This window comes from Notolepis coatsorum, assembly GCF_963971535.1.
Source record: "Notolepis coatsorum genome assembly, chromosome: 13".
In the NCBI taxonomy this organism is placed as follows: domain Eukaryota; kingdom Metazoa; phylum Chordata; class Actinopteri; order Aulopiformes; family Paralepididae; genus Notolepis; species Notolepis coatsorum.
Genome location: NC_140177.1, coordinates 81,287,487 through 81,304,197, shown reverse-complemented (window position 1 = coordinate 81,304,197; position 16,711 = coordinate 81,287,487). Strand labels below are relative to the sequence as shown.

General features: G+C 47.5%; 1 protein-coding gene across 1 annotated transcript in view; it reads right to left on the bottom strand.

Moving 5' to 3' along the window:
- Positions 1–16,711, bottom strand: part of dynlt4 (dynein light chain Tctex-type 4) — a gene marked incomplete at its 3' end in the record, with an annotated part of 50,903 nt that continues 34,192 nt past the window's right edge. The window contains exon 6 of the mRNA XM_084327724.1: positions 1–194. Coding sequence (XP_084183850.1) covers positions 1–194 — 194 coding nt within the window. The remainder of the gene's footprint in view (positions 195–16,711) is intronic.

The window sequence follows — 16,711 nt, the reverse complement described above, 5'->3', positions numbered from 1 at the left end:
TCATTCTGAATATATCCCATGAACTATAGCCAAGGCATAGAGTGAATTGTTCTGGAATTCAGCTACAGCAAAGGAATCCAGCTTCTCATTCCAGAGACAGCGACTGACCACCCGTACATCTTGATTCCCCTTCTGGCCAATCACAACCTGGCATACCACCTTGTATCTGGGCGGACAGATCTCTTTTATTTTACCTGTAGGAGAAGAACATTTAATGAATGACTGAATAAATTAATGGATAAATGAATGAATTAATCAATTCAACTTTCTCTGGAAAACAGTTTAGCATTACACATTGATTGGCATTAACGGCTCACCAGGGGCCCGGCAATCATTTCTATGGGGCCCCCTTGACCCCACCATGCCCCAACTTCCCTATGTCACAAACTGCACTTTCCTGTCAATACAAAATGTAAAGTGTTAAGGATGACTCATTGTTAAAGAAACATTCCAACATTATGGGAAGCTATCCGGCTGCAAGCTAGCCTAGCTTAGCACAAATGTATGGAGGCAGATAGCCTACAGGTCAGGCCAAAAACTTTGTTTATTGGAGTTTTTCATTGCAATATGAAATGAGCACAAGGTCAAACTGTACACATATATGCCAGACGTATTGCACATATTATCTACATATAAGTAGTCAAAATATAGGTCTGTTGAATGTAAATAATATATATATATATATATATATATATATATATATATATATATATATATATATATATATATATATATATATATATATATATATATATATATATATATATATATATATATATATATATATATATATGTATATATATACATATATATATATATTGCACAAAGCTACATATAATTAGTCAAAATATAGGTCTGTTGAATGTAAGCAGTATACCTATTGCACAAAGCTATGTATAAGTAGACAAAATATAGGTCTGTTGAATGTAAATAGTATACATATTGCACAAAGCTACGTATAAGTAGTCAAAGTATAGGTCTGTTGAATATAGACTACAGCGAGTACACCACAAAATAAATATATAGATATTGTTTCGGACGTACAGTCAATTGAACAGATATGTACACTCAGGACAAGGACTGTACAGCAGAAAGAGAGGAATGGAAAAAACGTGAGAAGGTAAACATCGGGTTATACCTGCACATGTTGATAGGTCAATCGACCAGACAATGCTAGGCTAGAAGTGAGCATTATTTATGGGGGGTCGATTGAACCTTGTTCCCCAACATAAGTAAAGAAACAACCCCATGTTTTATAAAATCTAGCTGTAGAACCCCTTATGACACACCTTATTTTCTCCATCTTAAGGAAGTGCAGGGTTAGCTGTAATTGGAGCTAGTAAAGAAAAAGATTGTAAACCAAAATGTCGTCTTTAGGCTGCGGTTACATTAGGGCCAGTTTCGTTTTCAGTTTTCAGTTTCAGTTTAGTTTTTCAGAACGCTACGTAATGGCAGGCAAGTTAGACGTCGTTTTGCCTCCTGAGCACCGAGTGATGTATATACATGTAGTACAATGCCAAAGCAGTAGGTGGCGATGTAGTTCAAACATGAAGGCCATTTTCAACCAATCAGAAAGGTTGAACGTGCCACTACACTTCCTGCTAAAAAACAACAGTCCACCATCTTTAAATACCTCGCGTTTAGCCAATGTAGCATTTATTTTTCAGCAAAGAAAGTGCAATAAAAGTGCAATAAACAAAACGGATACATTCACTGTGTGTTCTGCCTCTCATTTGTTGATGAAACAAAACCAACATCAACACAATTTACCACCAAGAGCGGATAGTTTAGTCTCACAAAAAGATCTCCGGTGTTGTTAGCTACATGCTAATGTGAATGGCATTCTCCATGTATATAGTTAGCATCAAGGCTATTAACGTAGTAACGTTAACGCTAGTAGAAATGGATGAAAACTTTATTTAACAGATTGCAGAATGGGTACAAATTACAATACGGCTCAATACACACAATTTTTAAGGGTATGCAGACTGTATGCAGACTGTAGTTTTGGACTGGGCTTGTTAGGGTTTGTAACCGACCTCAAACGCAACGGCACAGAGAGAGTTGTTCAGAGTTAGCCAAAGCAAGGGCGTATTTATTTTCAGAGTTACAAGATGGAATGAAGTTGAGCAACCGAACAAACGGGGAATCTGGCATGTGAAGGTTGTTGCGGCTCTGCAGATACTCCCAGTAGGTGGTGGTGAGGAATTGGCTTGTGACGTCTGAAGCGGCTCTGCAGATCCTCCCAGCTTTCACTCCCGGTGGAAACGGAGAGAGAGAGACATCTGAGTTAGCCCAGCACACAACAGAAACAGAGAGGTGACTGATCCAGTATATATCCAAGTGACTTGATCTTCGGTGTACCACACACAGTTAGCAGAGTCCAGAGAAAAAACAATACGGTAATCCAAAGTGTAAATCCAACACAAAAATAGGTGAGAACAGTACAAACAAAAACGGGATCTCTTCGGTGTTTCACAAACACACAAAAAACTGATGATCCAAAAGAACTGTTTCCAAAAACTCACCAGAGCGGAACGCGTAAAGCGGGCAGATAACGAGGCGCAGCTCAGAACGGGAAACCAGGTTCTCCACAGGGATTCTCCACGAAAGTCCTGGAGAGCAAAAGACAGCAAACAGCGACGGGGAAGGCAGGCAAATGCAGGAGTATTCAGAACGATCCAACATCGATAGTAGGGGGATCAGGGTATATAAAGCCACAGGGCGCTGATTACAAGCTGTGACAGCTGCGGGATGAAATTGATACTTGCTCCAGAAGCGTGTGGCGGGGAGAGCACCAATCAACACGGCACCTTACAGGAACGGAGCGTGTGGCGGGGAATGCAATTAATCAACAAAGTACCTTAAAGGAACGGAGCGTGTGGCGGGGAGCGGACCAAACCTCACAGTACCCCCCCCTCCACGGGAGCCACCCGGCGACCAGGCCGACCCGGCTCGCCCGGATGGGCACGATGGAAGTCGGTGATCAGGCCGGGATTCACAATGAGCTGGCGGGAGACCCAGCTCCGTTCTTCCGGACCGTACCCCTCCCAGTCCACCAGGTACTGGAACCCCCGACCCCGCCGTCGAACGCCCATCAACCGGCGGACCTGCCACTGGGGGTGACCGTCCACCATCTCGGGAGGAGGTGGTTCCGGAGCAGGAGGCATCAGGGGACTGAGAGAGACAGGCTTAACCCGGGACACATGGAAAACGGGGTGAATGTGCATGGACGCAGGAAGCTTAAGACTCACCGCCGCCGGACTGAGTACCTTCAGAACCTCAAAAGGTCAGACGAACCGGGGTTTAAGCTTCTTGGCCGAGGACCGAAGTGGAAGGTCCCTTGCGGAAAGCCACACCCTCTGCCCAGGGTGGTACGTCGGCGCAGGAACCCGGCGCCGGTCAGCCCCATGACAGGCGCGCTCTGATGACCGGAGCAGCGCGGTCCTGGTGATCTCCCAGACCCGACGGCACCAGTCGAGGTGGTCCTGTACGGAGGGAACTGCCACCTCCGTCTCCTGTGCAGGGAAAAGAGGGGGTTGGTAGCCCAGGGATACCTCAAAGGGTGAGAGGCCGGTGGCGGAACTGACCATGGAGTTGATGGAGTACTCGACCCAGGGAAGGAAACGGCTCCAAGAAGCTGGTCTCTCGGCAGCCACACACCGAAGAGCAGACTCCACACTCTGGTTCATCCTCTCCGTTTGTCCGTTAGTCTGGGGATGATAACCAGAGGAAAGACTGACCGTTGCCCCCAATCCCTTGCAAAAAGCCCGCCATACCTGGGAAGTGAACTGGGGCCCCCGGTCCGAGACGACGTCCTGGGGAAAACCATGGAGGCGAAACACGTGGCGTGTCAGGAGGTCCGCCGTCTCGGCCGCTGAGGGAAGCTTGGGAAGGGCCACGAGTAGGGATGCCCCCCGGACCCCGGTTTTGAACGGGAACCGGTACTATATTAGAAAATACCGGAGTATTTATAAGCTCCAACGTCCTCGGTACTGCTATCGATACTCTAGAGAAATTATTATTATTATTATTATTATTATTTAAAAGTTGCGATCGATCCTCTCTCTGTCTCTGCACGAGAAGCGAGCCAAAGCCAGCGAGTCAATTATTACACACACTCCTCGCGAGTCGCTCGCTAGTGCTACACATAGACATACGGGTACTACATACGGGTACTCCTTAATGAAAGTGCCCCGACGCCCCGTGCTATAGCGCGCTGCACACAGACAGCAGCTCTGCATGCACTGAGTCGTGATCATGGCGGATAGAGCGAAGCGTTCTAAAGTATGGATATACTTTACAAGGGTCAATGCCGACAATGCACGTTGCCACAAGTGCAACAAAACATTTGCCAGTAAGGGTGGCAATACGAGCAACCTATCAAAACATTTGTTGGCAAAACATGATATTAGCGTGCAGAAATGCGCCGTATTCGACTGCCTTGCGCGCAGTGGTCCATCTGCATCCACGTCCACTGCAGCCGGTAAGCCAAGATACGGAGTTTCCTAGGCTAATAACGAATTATTACAAATAGGCTAATAAACAAAATAATTGTTTAGCTACAAATACTACAATCTAAAAACTTTTTATAGATCGTCAAGCTGAGGCGTCAGCCACCAATGTGTCCCAGGCCAGTGAGCCCAGGGCCACCACACATCCTCCCTCTACCTCCCTCCACCACCCAAAGTCCTTTCTCCCTACAGTAGCAGCTAGAGGAAGGATGACAGAGGATAGGGTGAACGAGTGTCACAGTTCTGTTAGCCTTTTGCATTTGTTGTTTATTATAAAAAGTCTATAATTCAGAGTCAGACACATTTAAAACATTGTTGCTGCTGTTGCTGAAGAAATTATATTAATTTATTATATTTATTTATAAAGTTATATAAAAGAACATTGCTGCTGCTGTTGCTGAAGAAATTATATTTATTTATAATACTTATTTATAAAGTATTAAGTTGTATAAATAATAAAGCAATGTCGATTCTGTTCTTAATTAATTGTCTTGCAAAAGAAATAATCAAAAAGAACCGATAAGAGTATCGATAAAGTACCGAACCGTTAAGCAGTATCGATAAGAGTAGTAGTATCGATAAAATCCTAACGATACCCATCCCTAGCCACGAGGTGAACCCCCTTGCTGAACCGATCCACCACGGTCAGTAGGCACGTGTTCCCCTGGGAGGAGGGAAGACCCGTGACGAAGTCCAGCGCCACATGTGACCAAGGACGGCTCGGAATGGGAAGCGGCTGTAATAGCCCGGAAGGTGCCTGGTGGGAGGCCTTGCTGCGGGCGCAGACTGCGCAGGCCAGTACGAACTCCTTGACGTCGTTCCTCATGGTGGGCCACCAGAATCGACGAGCCAGGAAGGAGAACGTGCGATGAACGCCCGGGTGGCAGGCGAACCGGCTGGTATGGCCCCACTGGAGGACCCGGGACCGGACCGAGTCGGGGACGAAGAGACGATGAACCGGTACATTGCCTGGAGCGCGATGGAAGCGTAGGGCACGCCTTACCACCCCCTCGATGCCCAAGGTGACGACTCCTACCACCCTGGCCTCTGGGAGGATGGGAGTCGGGTCCTCAGTGGTTGGAGCCCCCTTGGAGTGTAACCGGGACAGGGAGTCGGCCTTCGTGTTGCGGGAACCAGGGCGAAACGTCAGCGAGAAGTCGAACCGACTGAGGAAGCTGGCCCATCTTGCCTGCCGGCCATTGAGCCGCTTGGAAGCACGGATGTACGTCAGGTTCTTGTGGTCCGTCCAAATGGTAAACGGCTCCTCGGCCCCCTCTAGCCAATGACGCCACTCCTCCAAGGCAGCCACAACCGCCAGCAGCTCCCGATTGCCGATGTCATAGTTCCTCTCGGCAGGGAGCAACCGACGCGAGTAGAAGGCGCACGGATGTACCTTCTGGTCTGTTGCCGACCGCTGGGATAAGATAGCTCCCAGTCCAGTATCCGAGGCGCCCACCTCAACGATGAACTGTCTCTTGGGGTCTGGATGGAGCAAGATCGGGGCGGAAGTGAACCTCTTCTTGAGGGAGCGGAACGCAGCACACGCCGCTGGGGACCAGTCGAACGGCAGGGCGGGAGAGGTCAGTCTGGTAAGCGGTTCCGCCACTTGACTGTAGTTCCGGATGAACCTTCGGTAGAAGTTGGCGAACCCGAGGAAGCTCTGTAACTCCTTCCGAGAGGTGGGTTCCGGCCACTCCTCCACGGCCTGGATCTTGCGAGGATCAGCTCGGGTCAAGCCTCTCTCCACAATGAAGCCCAGGTAATCGACGGAGTCGGAGTGGAATCGGCACTTCTCCGCCTTGACGAAGAGCCGATTGTGGAGGAGGCGCTCCAGCACACGGCGGACATGCTGGATGTGTTCCTCGAGGGTCTTGGAGAAGATGAGGATGTCGTCTAGGTATACTACCACAAACTCCTCCAGCATGTCACGAAGGACGTCGTTCATGAGCGCCTGGAATACCGCCGGAGCGTTGGTGAGGCCGAACGGCATCACCAGGTACTCGTAGTGGCCCCTGGGAGTCTTGAAGGCGGTCTTCCATTCATCGCCCTCTCGGATACGGACTAGATGGTAGGCACTCCGGAGGTCCAGCTTGGTAAAGACGGTAGCCTGGGTGAGAGGCTCGAAGGTGGAGTTCATGAGAGGTAGAGGATACTTGTTCTTAATGGTGATCTCGTTGAGCTGGCGATAGTCGATGCAGGGTCGAAGGTCTCCGTCCTTCTTCCCAACAAAGAAGAAACCGGCCGCCACAGGAGAGGAGGAAGGCCGAATGAGTCCTGCTTCCAAGGACTCAGAGATGTATTGATCCATCGCTGCCTTCTCCGGGACGGTCAGACTGTAGAGGCGGCTGCCGGGAAGGGGAGCCCCTGAGCGGAGGTCGATGGCACAGTCGTAAGGCCGGTGAGGCGGAAGGGCCTGAGCCCTGGACTTACTGAAAACCTCCATGAGGTCGTGGTACTCGGGGGGTATGGTCGAGAGGTCCGGAGGCGGCTCACCAACGGATCTCCGGAGCGAGGGACAGGACGCCGCCTGAAGACACTGGGCATGACAGGAGGAGCTCCAACCCTTGATGGTACCGGAGGACCAGGCGATGTGGGGCTCGTGCAGCGCGAGCCAGGGCCGGCCCAGGACTACTGGGACAAGAGGGGATCTGGTGATAAAAAACTGGAGTCTCTCAACGTGGTTACCAGCAATGGTGAGCAGGACAGGGCAGGTGCGTTGAGTGATGTCAGCCAGGCGGTGTTGGTCCAATGCGAATACCTCCAATGGCCTCACTAGGTCCTCAAGTGGAATGTTGGCCCGGGTAGCAAACTCGAAGTCTAGGAAACTCTCGTCAGCCCCCGAGTCAATGAGTGCCTCCACCGTGGCCCGTTGGTCCGCCCAGGCCAGGGTGACGCTCATCAAACGGCTAGGTGGTGCACGGCTCTGGGAACGAGAAAAACGGCTCACCAGGCTCCCGGCGAGCCTGGTCTTTTGGCCGGGTGGGGCAGTTGGCGATACGGTGTCCATCCCGACCGCAGTAGAGGCAAAGGCCGGACCTGAACCTCGCCTCCCGTTCAGCTTGGCTAAGATGAGAACGTCCCAGCTGCATGGGTTCCTCCTCGGGCACCGAACGGGAGGGAAAAGAGCCACCAGTCGTGTTGGGAGCAGGGCGACCAGCAGTACCGTCACGAGTACGGGGGGTCCGGAGTACCTCTGGAGGTCCCTGTCGGGTTCTCTCACGTCTTCTCTCCTGGAGGCGTCCGTCGATGCGAATGGCGAGGCTGAACAGGTCCTCGAGGGACACAGGTTCCTCACGGGTCGCGAGCTGGTCCCTGACTGCGTCGTTGAGCCCCCTCATGAAGGTGAGACGAAGTGCTTGATCGTTCCAACCGTTCTCCGTTGCCGCCAGTCTGAACTCCAGCACGTAGTCGGTGACCCCACCACTGCCCTGCCGGAAGGTACCCAACCGGGCTCCAGGGTCCTGGCCACGGGCTGGGTGGTGGAAAACCCTGCGGAGCTCAGCCACGAAGTCAGGGTAGGAAAAACAGAAATCTGCCCCCATTGCCCAGGAGGCAGTGACCCACTGGGCTGCCCGGCCTGAGAGCAAGTTAGTCATGTAAGCCACTTGGGCTCCCCCTGAAGTGAATCGACTGGGTTGATGACGAAAAACCAACTCACATTGCATGATGAATGTGGCACAATCCTCGAAGTTACCGTCGAACAACCGTGGTTCGGAGAGACGGGGCTCCCGAGGTGCGGGATCGGGAGGCGCGGGGCCTGCCAGGGCTGCGGGTGATGCTCCGGCCGAGGCTCCTGAAGTAAGTGGGGTTACAAGCAAGGTGTTAACGGTTTCACTCAGCGCTTGTAAATGGAGGAGAATATTAGACTGCTGGCTAGCCAGAGAGCCCAGGGACCCCTGAATAGGCAGGACCTGCTCTCGGAGTTCCTGTACAGCAGCCGCAGCCGCATCTAGCTGTAGGCTGTGGTCGTTGGTTAACTCCATCTGGACTGCCAACGCTGTTCTGACTCTCTCTGTGTCGGCTGTGGTCGTCATGGTTGGATCGTAATGTTAGGGTTTGTAACCGACCTCAAACGCAACGGCACAGAGAGAGTTGTTCAGAGTTAGCCAAAGCAAGGGCGTATTTATTTTCAGAGTTACAAGATGGAATGAAGTTGAGCAACCGAACAAACGGGGAATCTGGCATGTGAAGGTTGTTGCGGCTCTGCAGATACTCCCAGTAGGTGGTGGTGAGGAATTGGCTTGTGACGTCTGAAGCGGCTCTGCAGATCCTCCCAGCTTTCACTCCCGTTGGAAACGGAGAGAGAGAGAAATCTGAGTTAGCCCAGCGCACAACAGAAACAGAGAGGTGACTGATCCAGTATATATCCAAGTGACTTGCTCTTCGGTGTACCACACACAGTTAGCAGAGTCCAGAGAAAAAACAATACGGTAATCCAAAGTGTAAATCCAACACAAAAATAGGTGAGAACAGTACAAACAAAAACGGGTTCTCTTCGGTGTTTCACAAACTCACAAAAAACTGATGATCCAAAAGAACTGTTTCGAAAAACTCACCAGAGCGCAACACGTAAAGCAGGCAGATAACGAGGCGCAGCTCAGAACGGGAAACCAGGTTCTCCACAGGGATTCTCCACGAAAGTCCTGGAGAGCAAAAGACAGCAAACAGCGACGGGGAAGGCAGGCAAATGCAGGAGTATTCAGAACGATCCAACATCGATAGTAGGGGGATCAGGGTATATAAAGCCACAGGGCGCTGATTACAAGCTGTGACAGCTGCGGGATGAAATTGATACTTGCTCCAGAAGCGTGTGGCGGGGAGAGCACCAATCAACACGGCACCTTACAGGAACGGAGCGTGTGGCGGGGAATGCAATTAATCAACAAAGTACCTTAAAGGAACGGAGCGTGTGGCGGGGAGCGGACCAAACCTCACAGGGCTCCTTATAACAATAACTTGACAACACGTTGGTAGCCGCAGCTACTTGGGACAGCTCTGCTGTAAACACTGGAAATAACTGTGTGTGTTACACATGAATAAGCAATCTGAGGAGGACAGCAAATTATATTAATTATAGCGCGATATTGCAAGTGACTCCCAGAAATAGTTCTGATGTTTGGACTAATGGACGGAGTCGAGGTCCAGCCAGGGGAGAATTTGGCGTCGGTCTCTGCTGCGCATGGCCATTGGGCAGAACGGCTCCGTATCCGGCTTGCGCAAATTACATGGCACCATTGTCAGCGAGTTTCGGCGAGTTTCCAAAACTAAAACACCCTTTCAGCGTTGCCGCTCGAAAAACGTGTTTTCTTGCCAAAACTGCGTTTCTTTTTAACTTGGACATGCAAACGTAATCATTCGAAAAAAGAACGTTGCTGTTTTACCCCAGTGTAACCATGGCCTGATTCCATATCCTAAGGCTGCGGTTACACTAGGGCCATTTCATTTAGTTTCATTTCGCTTTTCAGAACGCTGCGTATTGGCAGGCAATTAAGAGTTAAGTTAGACGTCATTTTGTCTCCTCTACTATATACATGTAGTACAATGCCAAAGCAGTAGGTGGCGATGTAGTTCAAACATGAAGGCCATTTTCAACCAATCAGAAAAGGTTGAATGCATCACTACACTTCCTGCTAAAAAACAACAAAGTCACTATCTTTAAATACCTCACGTGAGCCATTTAGCCAACGTAGCATTTATTTTTCAGCAAGAAAACAAAGTGCAATAAAAGTACAATAAACAAAAAACGGATACATTCACTGTGTGTTCTGCCTCTCATTTGTTGATGAAACAAAACCAACATTAACATAATTTACCACCAAGAGCGGATAGTTTAGTCTCACAAAAAAATCTCCGGTGTTGTTAGCTACATGCTAATGTGAATGGCATTCTCCATGTACATAGTTAGCATCGAGGCTATTAACGTAGTAACGTTAACGCTAGTAGAAATGAAAACTTTATTTAACAGATTGCAGAATGGGTACAATCAGGGGCGTAACTTGCGGGGGGGTCCCCGTAAAATGTCCCCCGCATGATTTCAGAATGCAGTATTTGTCCCCCCCATGTTTCAAACCGCTGCAACTGCGCGGCCTGGCGGCCAGCACTGTGACTCGCTACTACACAGTGCCGGCACTGCAGATTTACCCTACTCTTGGAATTCATTGCCACTCAAAGTCATAGGGGCGCTGTCTCGATAATGCAGTGTTATTAAAGCAGCGTGTAGCCGACGCATGAACCAGTTGGGATTCGAATAGACGCGGCTTGGAAGCGTCAACGCGGAACTGGAAATCCGTTGGTAAAGAAATAGCGGCCAGTAGATATATGAATATTCAGATGACGGAAATGGGAATTACAGACGTTTGGAGGGGGATGCACGCCATGGACAGGGAATACACACATTACTCACACCCACACGTGACATATGCGAGAATAGACTACTTTTTGATGACGACGGGGGACAGTTACAGGGCACGGGAGAGCAGTATAGGAGTGGCGGACATATCGGATCACAGTGCCATATATCTGACAGTAGATCTAGAAGGGAGACGGAGGAACACGATTTGGAGACTAAATGTAGGAATATTAAATAACAAAGGGGTGGTGAGTCAGATCAAGGAGGAGATAGCCAGATATAAGGAAGAAAATGACAACGGGGCGGTAGACCGGAACATTCTATGGGACACACTGAAGGTAGTGATAAGGGGGAAATTGATGGAAAAAACAGCAATGCTGAAGAAGGCCAGAACGGAGACATATCACAATCTGATAGGGAAGCTGAAGAAGCTAGAGGGGAGACACCAGATATCAAAAGAACAGGAAACGCTCGGAGAAATCAAAGAAGTAAAGGCCAGGATAAATAGGGAATTATTGACGGAAATAGAAAAGAAAGCGAGGTTCATGAAACAAACGTACTATGAAGGGGGACCAAAAGCGACCAGACTGTTGGCTAGGAGAATTAGAACGCAACAGAAGTTGAACACGATACACACAATAAGGGATACAAAGACTAATGAAAAATTGAGGGACCCAGCTGAAATAGAGAGGACATTTAGAGAATACTATGAGAAATTATACACACAGCCAAAAGCAGCGGGAGAAGAGGAAATAGAAACATATCTGGAGAAGCTAGAGTTACCATCGATAGGGAAAGAACAGAATGAAGAATTAAATAAAATAATTACGGAACAAGAACTGGAAGATGCAATTAGTAGAGCTAAAAACAACAAGTATCCGGGGAGCGACGGATTCCCATCGGAATTCTACAAGACATTTAGAACTGAATTAGCACCCATGTTAGGGGCGGCGTTCAGACACACGATGGAAGAGGGGAAAATGCCCCCCCCCCCCCCGTGGAAGGAAGCCATAATCACCACGATACCGAAGGAAGGGAAGGATAGGGAATTATGTAGTAGTTTCAGACCTGTGTCCATACTCAACGTAGATTACAAGATGTATACATCGATAATATCAAAAAGATTTGAGACGTTTATGCCAGACATTATAGATGAAGATCAAACTGGATTTATTAAAGGGAGACAGACACAGGACAACGTGAGAAAGACATTACACATAGTAGAGGAGATACAAAAACAAGGGGGTAGCGCGGTACTGATTAGCCTAGATGCAGAAAAAGCGTTCGACAGTGTGAGCTGGACATTTTTATATAAAACATTGATGAGGTTCGGACTGAACGGGAGGGCGATGAAGATGATCAAGGCGCTATATCAAGAGCCGACAGCGAGGGTTAAGGTGAATGGCAGCTTGACGGATAGAATCAGATTAGAGAGGGCTACCAGACAGGGATGTTGTCTCTCACCGACGCTCTTCGCCGTTTTCATAGAACCACTGGCACAACTGATCAGACAGACCGAGGACATCAAGGGAGTAAGGATAAAGGGAACGGAATATAAACTAGGCCTATTTGCAGACGACGTGATAGTATACATGAGGCAACCAGAAAAGAGCTTCCCGGCACTGATGGATCTACTGAAGGAATATGGCCACTACTCAGGATACAAACTAAACGTGACAAAGACACAGACCTTAGCATGGAACTATTCTCCAACGACGGAAATTAGAAAACAGTACGGGATAAGATGGGACATGGACAAGATTAAATACTTAGGGGTGAACATCACGAGAGGGGTGGAGAAACTGTTTGAGGCGAATTATACACAGATAAATCAGAACATCAAGAGAGACCTAGAGAGATGGACAGTAATGCCCTTGGACTTCAATTCAAGAATAGAGGTCATTAAAATGAACATACTATCAAGGTTACTGTACCTATTCCAGTCACTACCGATACAAATACCACAGAATCAATTCAGGGAGTGGGACAGACTGATATCGAGGTTCATATGGGCGGGGAGAAGACCACGGGTCAGATATAAAACACTACAACTACCAAAGGAAGAGGGAGGGATGGCAGTACCCAGCCTACAAGATTATTACTATGCAGCACAACTGAGAGCAGTGACGTGCTGGTGTAACGACAGATATGAGGCAAGATGGAAAGACATTGAAAAAGAAGGGGAGGGATACAAGGTACAAGCTCTGGTGGGGGATAGGGAACTATTTAAAGAAAAAGAGGGACTATTAGATCCAATCACCAAATGCACCTTGACCATATGGAACAGAGTAGTAAAAACACACAAATTGGAGAAGCAGGCAGGGGTCCTGAGATGGGTAGCACATGACAAGAGATTCAAACCAGGGAGGTTAGACCATGGATTCAGAAGGTGGGAGAGGGGGGGGGGGGGGGGCAACAGCGATATGCAAAATGATAGAGAAGGGAGAAATGCAGACACTACAAAAATTAAAGGAGAAATTTGGACTAGAAAACAGGGACCACTTCAGATATCTACAGGTTAGAGATTACTACAACAAAGAAATAAGGGGGGCCAAAGACGAGGGACAGAATGGAATAATAAAGATGATAGTATGGGCATACGAAGGGGGGCAAGGAAGAGTAATATCAGCAATATACCGGGCTATAATGACCAGCAAGGGACACACGACCGATTATATAAGGGAGAAATGGGAGAGAGAACTAGAGATAGGAATAACAGGGAAGGAATGGGGGAACATATGTGAGATACAACATTCAACAACAGGATCGAGAATATGGAAAGAATTTGGATGGAAAAACATAATCAGATTCTTTATAACCCCAGAGCTGAAGGGAAAATATGCACCAACACAAAAAGCATGCTGGAGGATGTGTGGGAAGGAGGGGGCAAATCACACGCACATATTCTGGGGATGTCAGAAGCTGAAGGGGTATTGGGAGGAGATAGGGGAAGCAATGATCAGAATATTAGGATACGGGCTACCACAAACAGGACTGGTGCTTTACTTAGGAGACCTGACACACGAGGGAATACAAGGGGGGGACAAATATTTAATAAAGATAATGTTGATAGCGGCCAGAAAAGCAATAACGAGACTGTGGTACAAGGAAGACCCACCGACAATAGCAAAATGGGTAGGAATAGTGGAAGAAATACAGGATATGGAAAGGATAACACACATGCTGAGGTTACAGGAAGATAAATTTGGGGAAAGATGGGGAAAGTGGGAGGATTATAAAAGGAACGAGAACGACATCACAGAGGAAGAACCAAATGCAACACAAGAGAGCGAAGGGTAAAGGAGGAAAGATGTTCAAGCAGGGTCTATGAACCCATGTCACACACCTGTACTTTAGTTAATATTTTCTATTTTGTTTTTGGGATATTACAATTGCTGAATGCTTTTATACCTATTATTTATGTCTGTTTAACGGTGTGATATTAAATATTCAGGGATGATGTGGTTTGTGTATGGGTGAACCAAAAGGCAAAGTGAAAGTTAATAAACAAGAGAAAAAAAAAAGAAAGGACGAAGGAGAAGGGAAGAAAGAAGCTCAAGGAGGGTCTCTGGACCCAGATCACACATACAAACCTTAGTCAGCATTTATTGTCTTTGAGTAGGAATTACCTGTTTATGCCTGTTTAAGGGAGATACACAATCAGCCTTTGTATCAAATACCTAGAAAACAACAGTAGGGGAACCAGACAACTAACCATGTGATACCCATGTAAATATTTATGTACACTGTTTTTTCTTTTTGTTTTTATTGTGATGCTAGTCTCTTCATTTTTTATTATTTATTTTTTGTAAGTGCTGTCTGTCTAAATAACTGTTAATAAAAAATTTAAGTTTAAAAAAAAAAAAAAAAAAAATAGCGGCCTGGAATAATTTTTGGGACGCTCTCAATTCGCAGTAAAGGCATATATCTGCGGTTTCCCTGGCAGATGGCGAACAAGCCAGCCGATTCTACTATGAGTCATGACATTTGACATAGTCTATGACATCATACTTAACTTAAACTTGAACACGGAGGCAGTTACAAGAACTATCCGAGCCCCCGGGAGGGTGGTCGAATACCTTTTGCGATGTATGCAGGGAACGAATTGCAGAGGGAAGTGGAGAGCTGCCTGTCGCCCATTCTAACGCAGGAGTCCTGGACCCCCGACAGGTAAGGTAAGCGATTTTAGATGTATCACTTTAAGTGTGCGGCTGTTGTCCGAATACTAGTGAATATTGAAAAATAAAGGCATGACATTTAGAGACGTCCCCGTCGTAGCGTTCTGGTGCGGGGATATGGGTCTCTCTGTGCGGGGGCGCAACAGCAACAGGTGGGGTAGGCTGGGCAGAGATGTATGCATCAAAACGATTACATTGTTTGTCTCGCATACATTCGATTTATAATGCGAGCACCTGCATTACAATCTTCTGTTATGTGTTATGGACCCGAGTCTCGAGAGGCACTTTATAATAGGAAAAAGACAGTGCAAACATGTATATGTCGCTTACAGTTTATTATGCCTATGCAGCTCGTTTATTTTGACAGAGTTAAAAAAAATTCACTAGTATCATTATATTAACACTTTGATTGCCTAAGGCTAAATTCATGATATACCATAGGTTGCCAGCTCTATTTGTCTATGGAGAAATTCCCCTTCTTTGCAGGGCTATAACTTTTTAAATTCTATTGCTAAATTGCCATTATTAGGGCCCATTCAATGTCCTATATGTATTGTTCAGGGTGTATGAACGTTAAACTTTTTCATTCACATATTCATACTAAAATATGAACTAAAGTATAAGTATGTTTTCATCTCTTTCTGCAGCTTTCTCCAGAACGTGATTTATAGCCCCAAATGCATTATATTGATGATCAAATACAGTTTGATAGCAATCGGCGCGATATAAAAAAATCCAACTGGACGGACTTCTGGAAGTTACTACACGTCATATGATGTTGACCGGATGGGTGAGGGGGCGTTTATAATTCCGTGGGCAGCGTTATACCATTCATCTAATGTGGGTCAAATGTTCATCAGATCAGTTAGTATAGAAGATATTGAAAAATAACGCTGAATCTTACCGTATCTTCCTCGCGCCGTTGGGCGATGAGCGTGGAGTATACATTTTCCTATTATGGGATGTTGGAATACCCGGTCCATTTCCAGGTTGTATAATGGTATATACGTCCAAATCATGTTGTTTATCGAGTTATTGGCAACGGATCGCTATGTATTGTGACGAGCTAGAGTGCCGGGACCTTTACCGAGTGCCCGGAAGTAATATGGGAGAACAGCACATCGTCCAAGTAACTTCCTGTTAGGCGATTGCGCCGATCGGCCACCAGATGGCGCTCTTGAACCGCTAGAGGGTTCAGTGGGGCTTTTTGGTGGGTCTCAGGCCAGCGGATGGGAAATATGATTCCGATCACAGATTTTTGAAATATTGATATCAAAGACGAGTTACGGCGTCTTCGGCAACTTGAGCATGGCGGGGAAGGACGCCTTAACACGTCTTCCGGCAGTTAAAGTGTTAAATTAGCGGACGTGCAGCTGGACAAGCCCTGGCTCCACGATGACCACTTCTTACAAGAGGCGCCACCGCCTGTGAAAATGCATATTGCACACCTGGTATTAGAAAAAATAAATGGGAAGGGGGGGCGTCCCCCCCTACCCCCCCCCCCCCCCCCCCCCCTGCGACGTCACTGACCACGCCCCCTAATATGTCCCCCCCACCGCTAGGAACAAAGTTCCGCGCCTGGGTACAATACAATACGGCTCAATACACACAATTGTTAAGGGTATGCAGACTGTTGTAGTTTTGGACTGGGCTCCTTATAACAATAACTT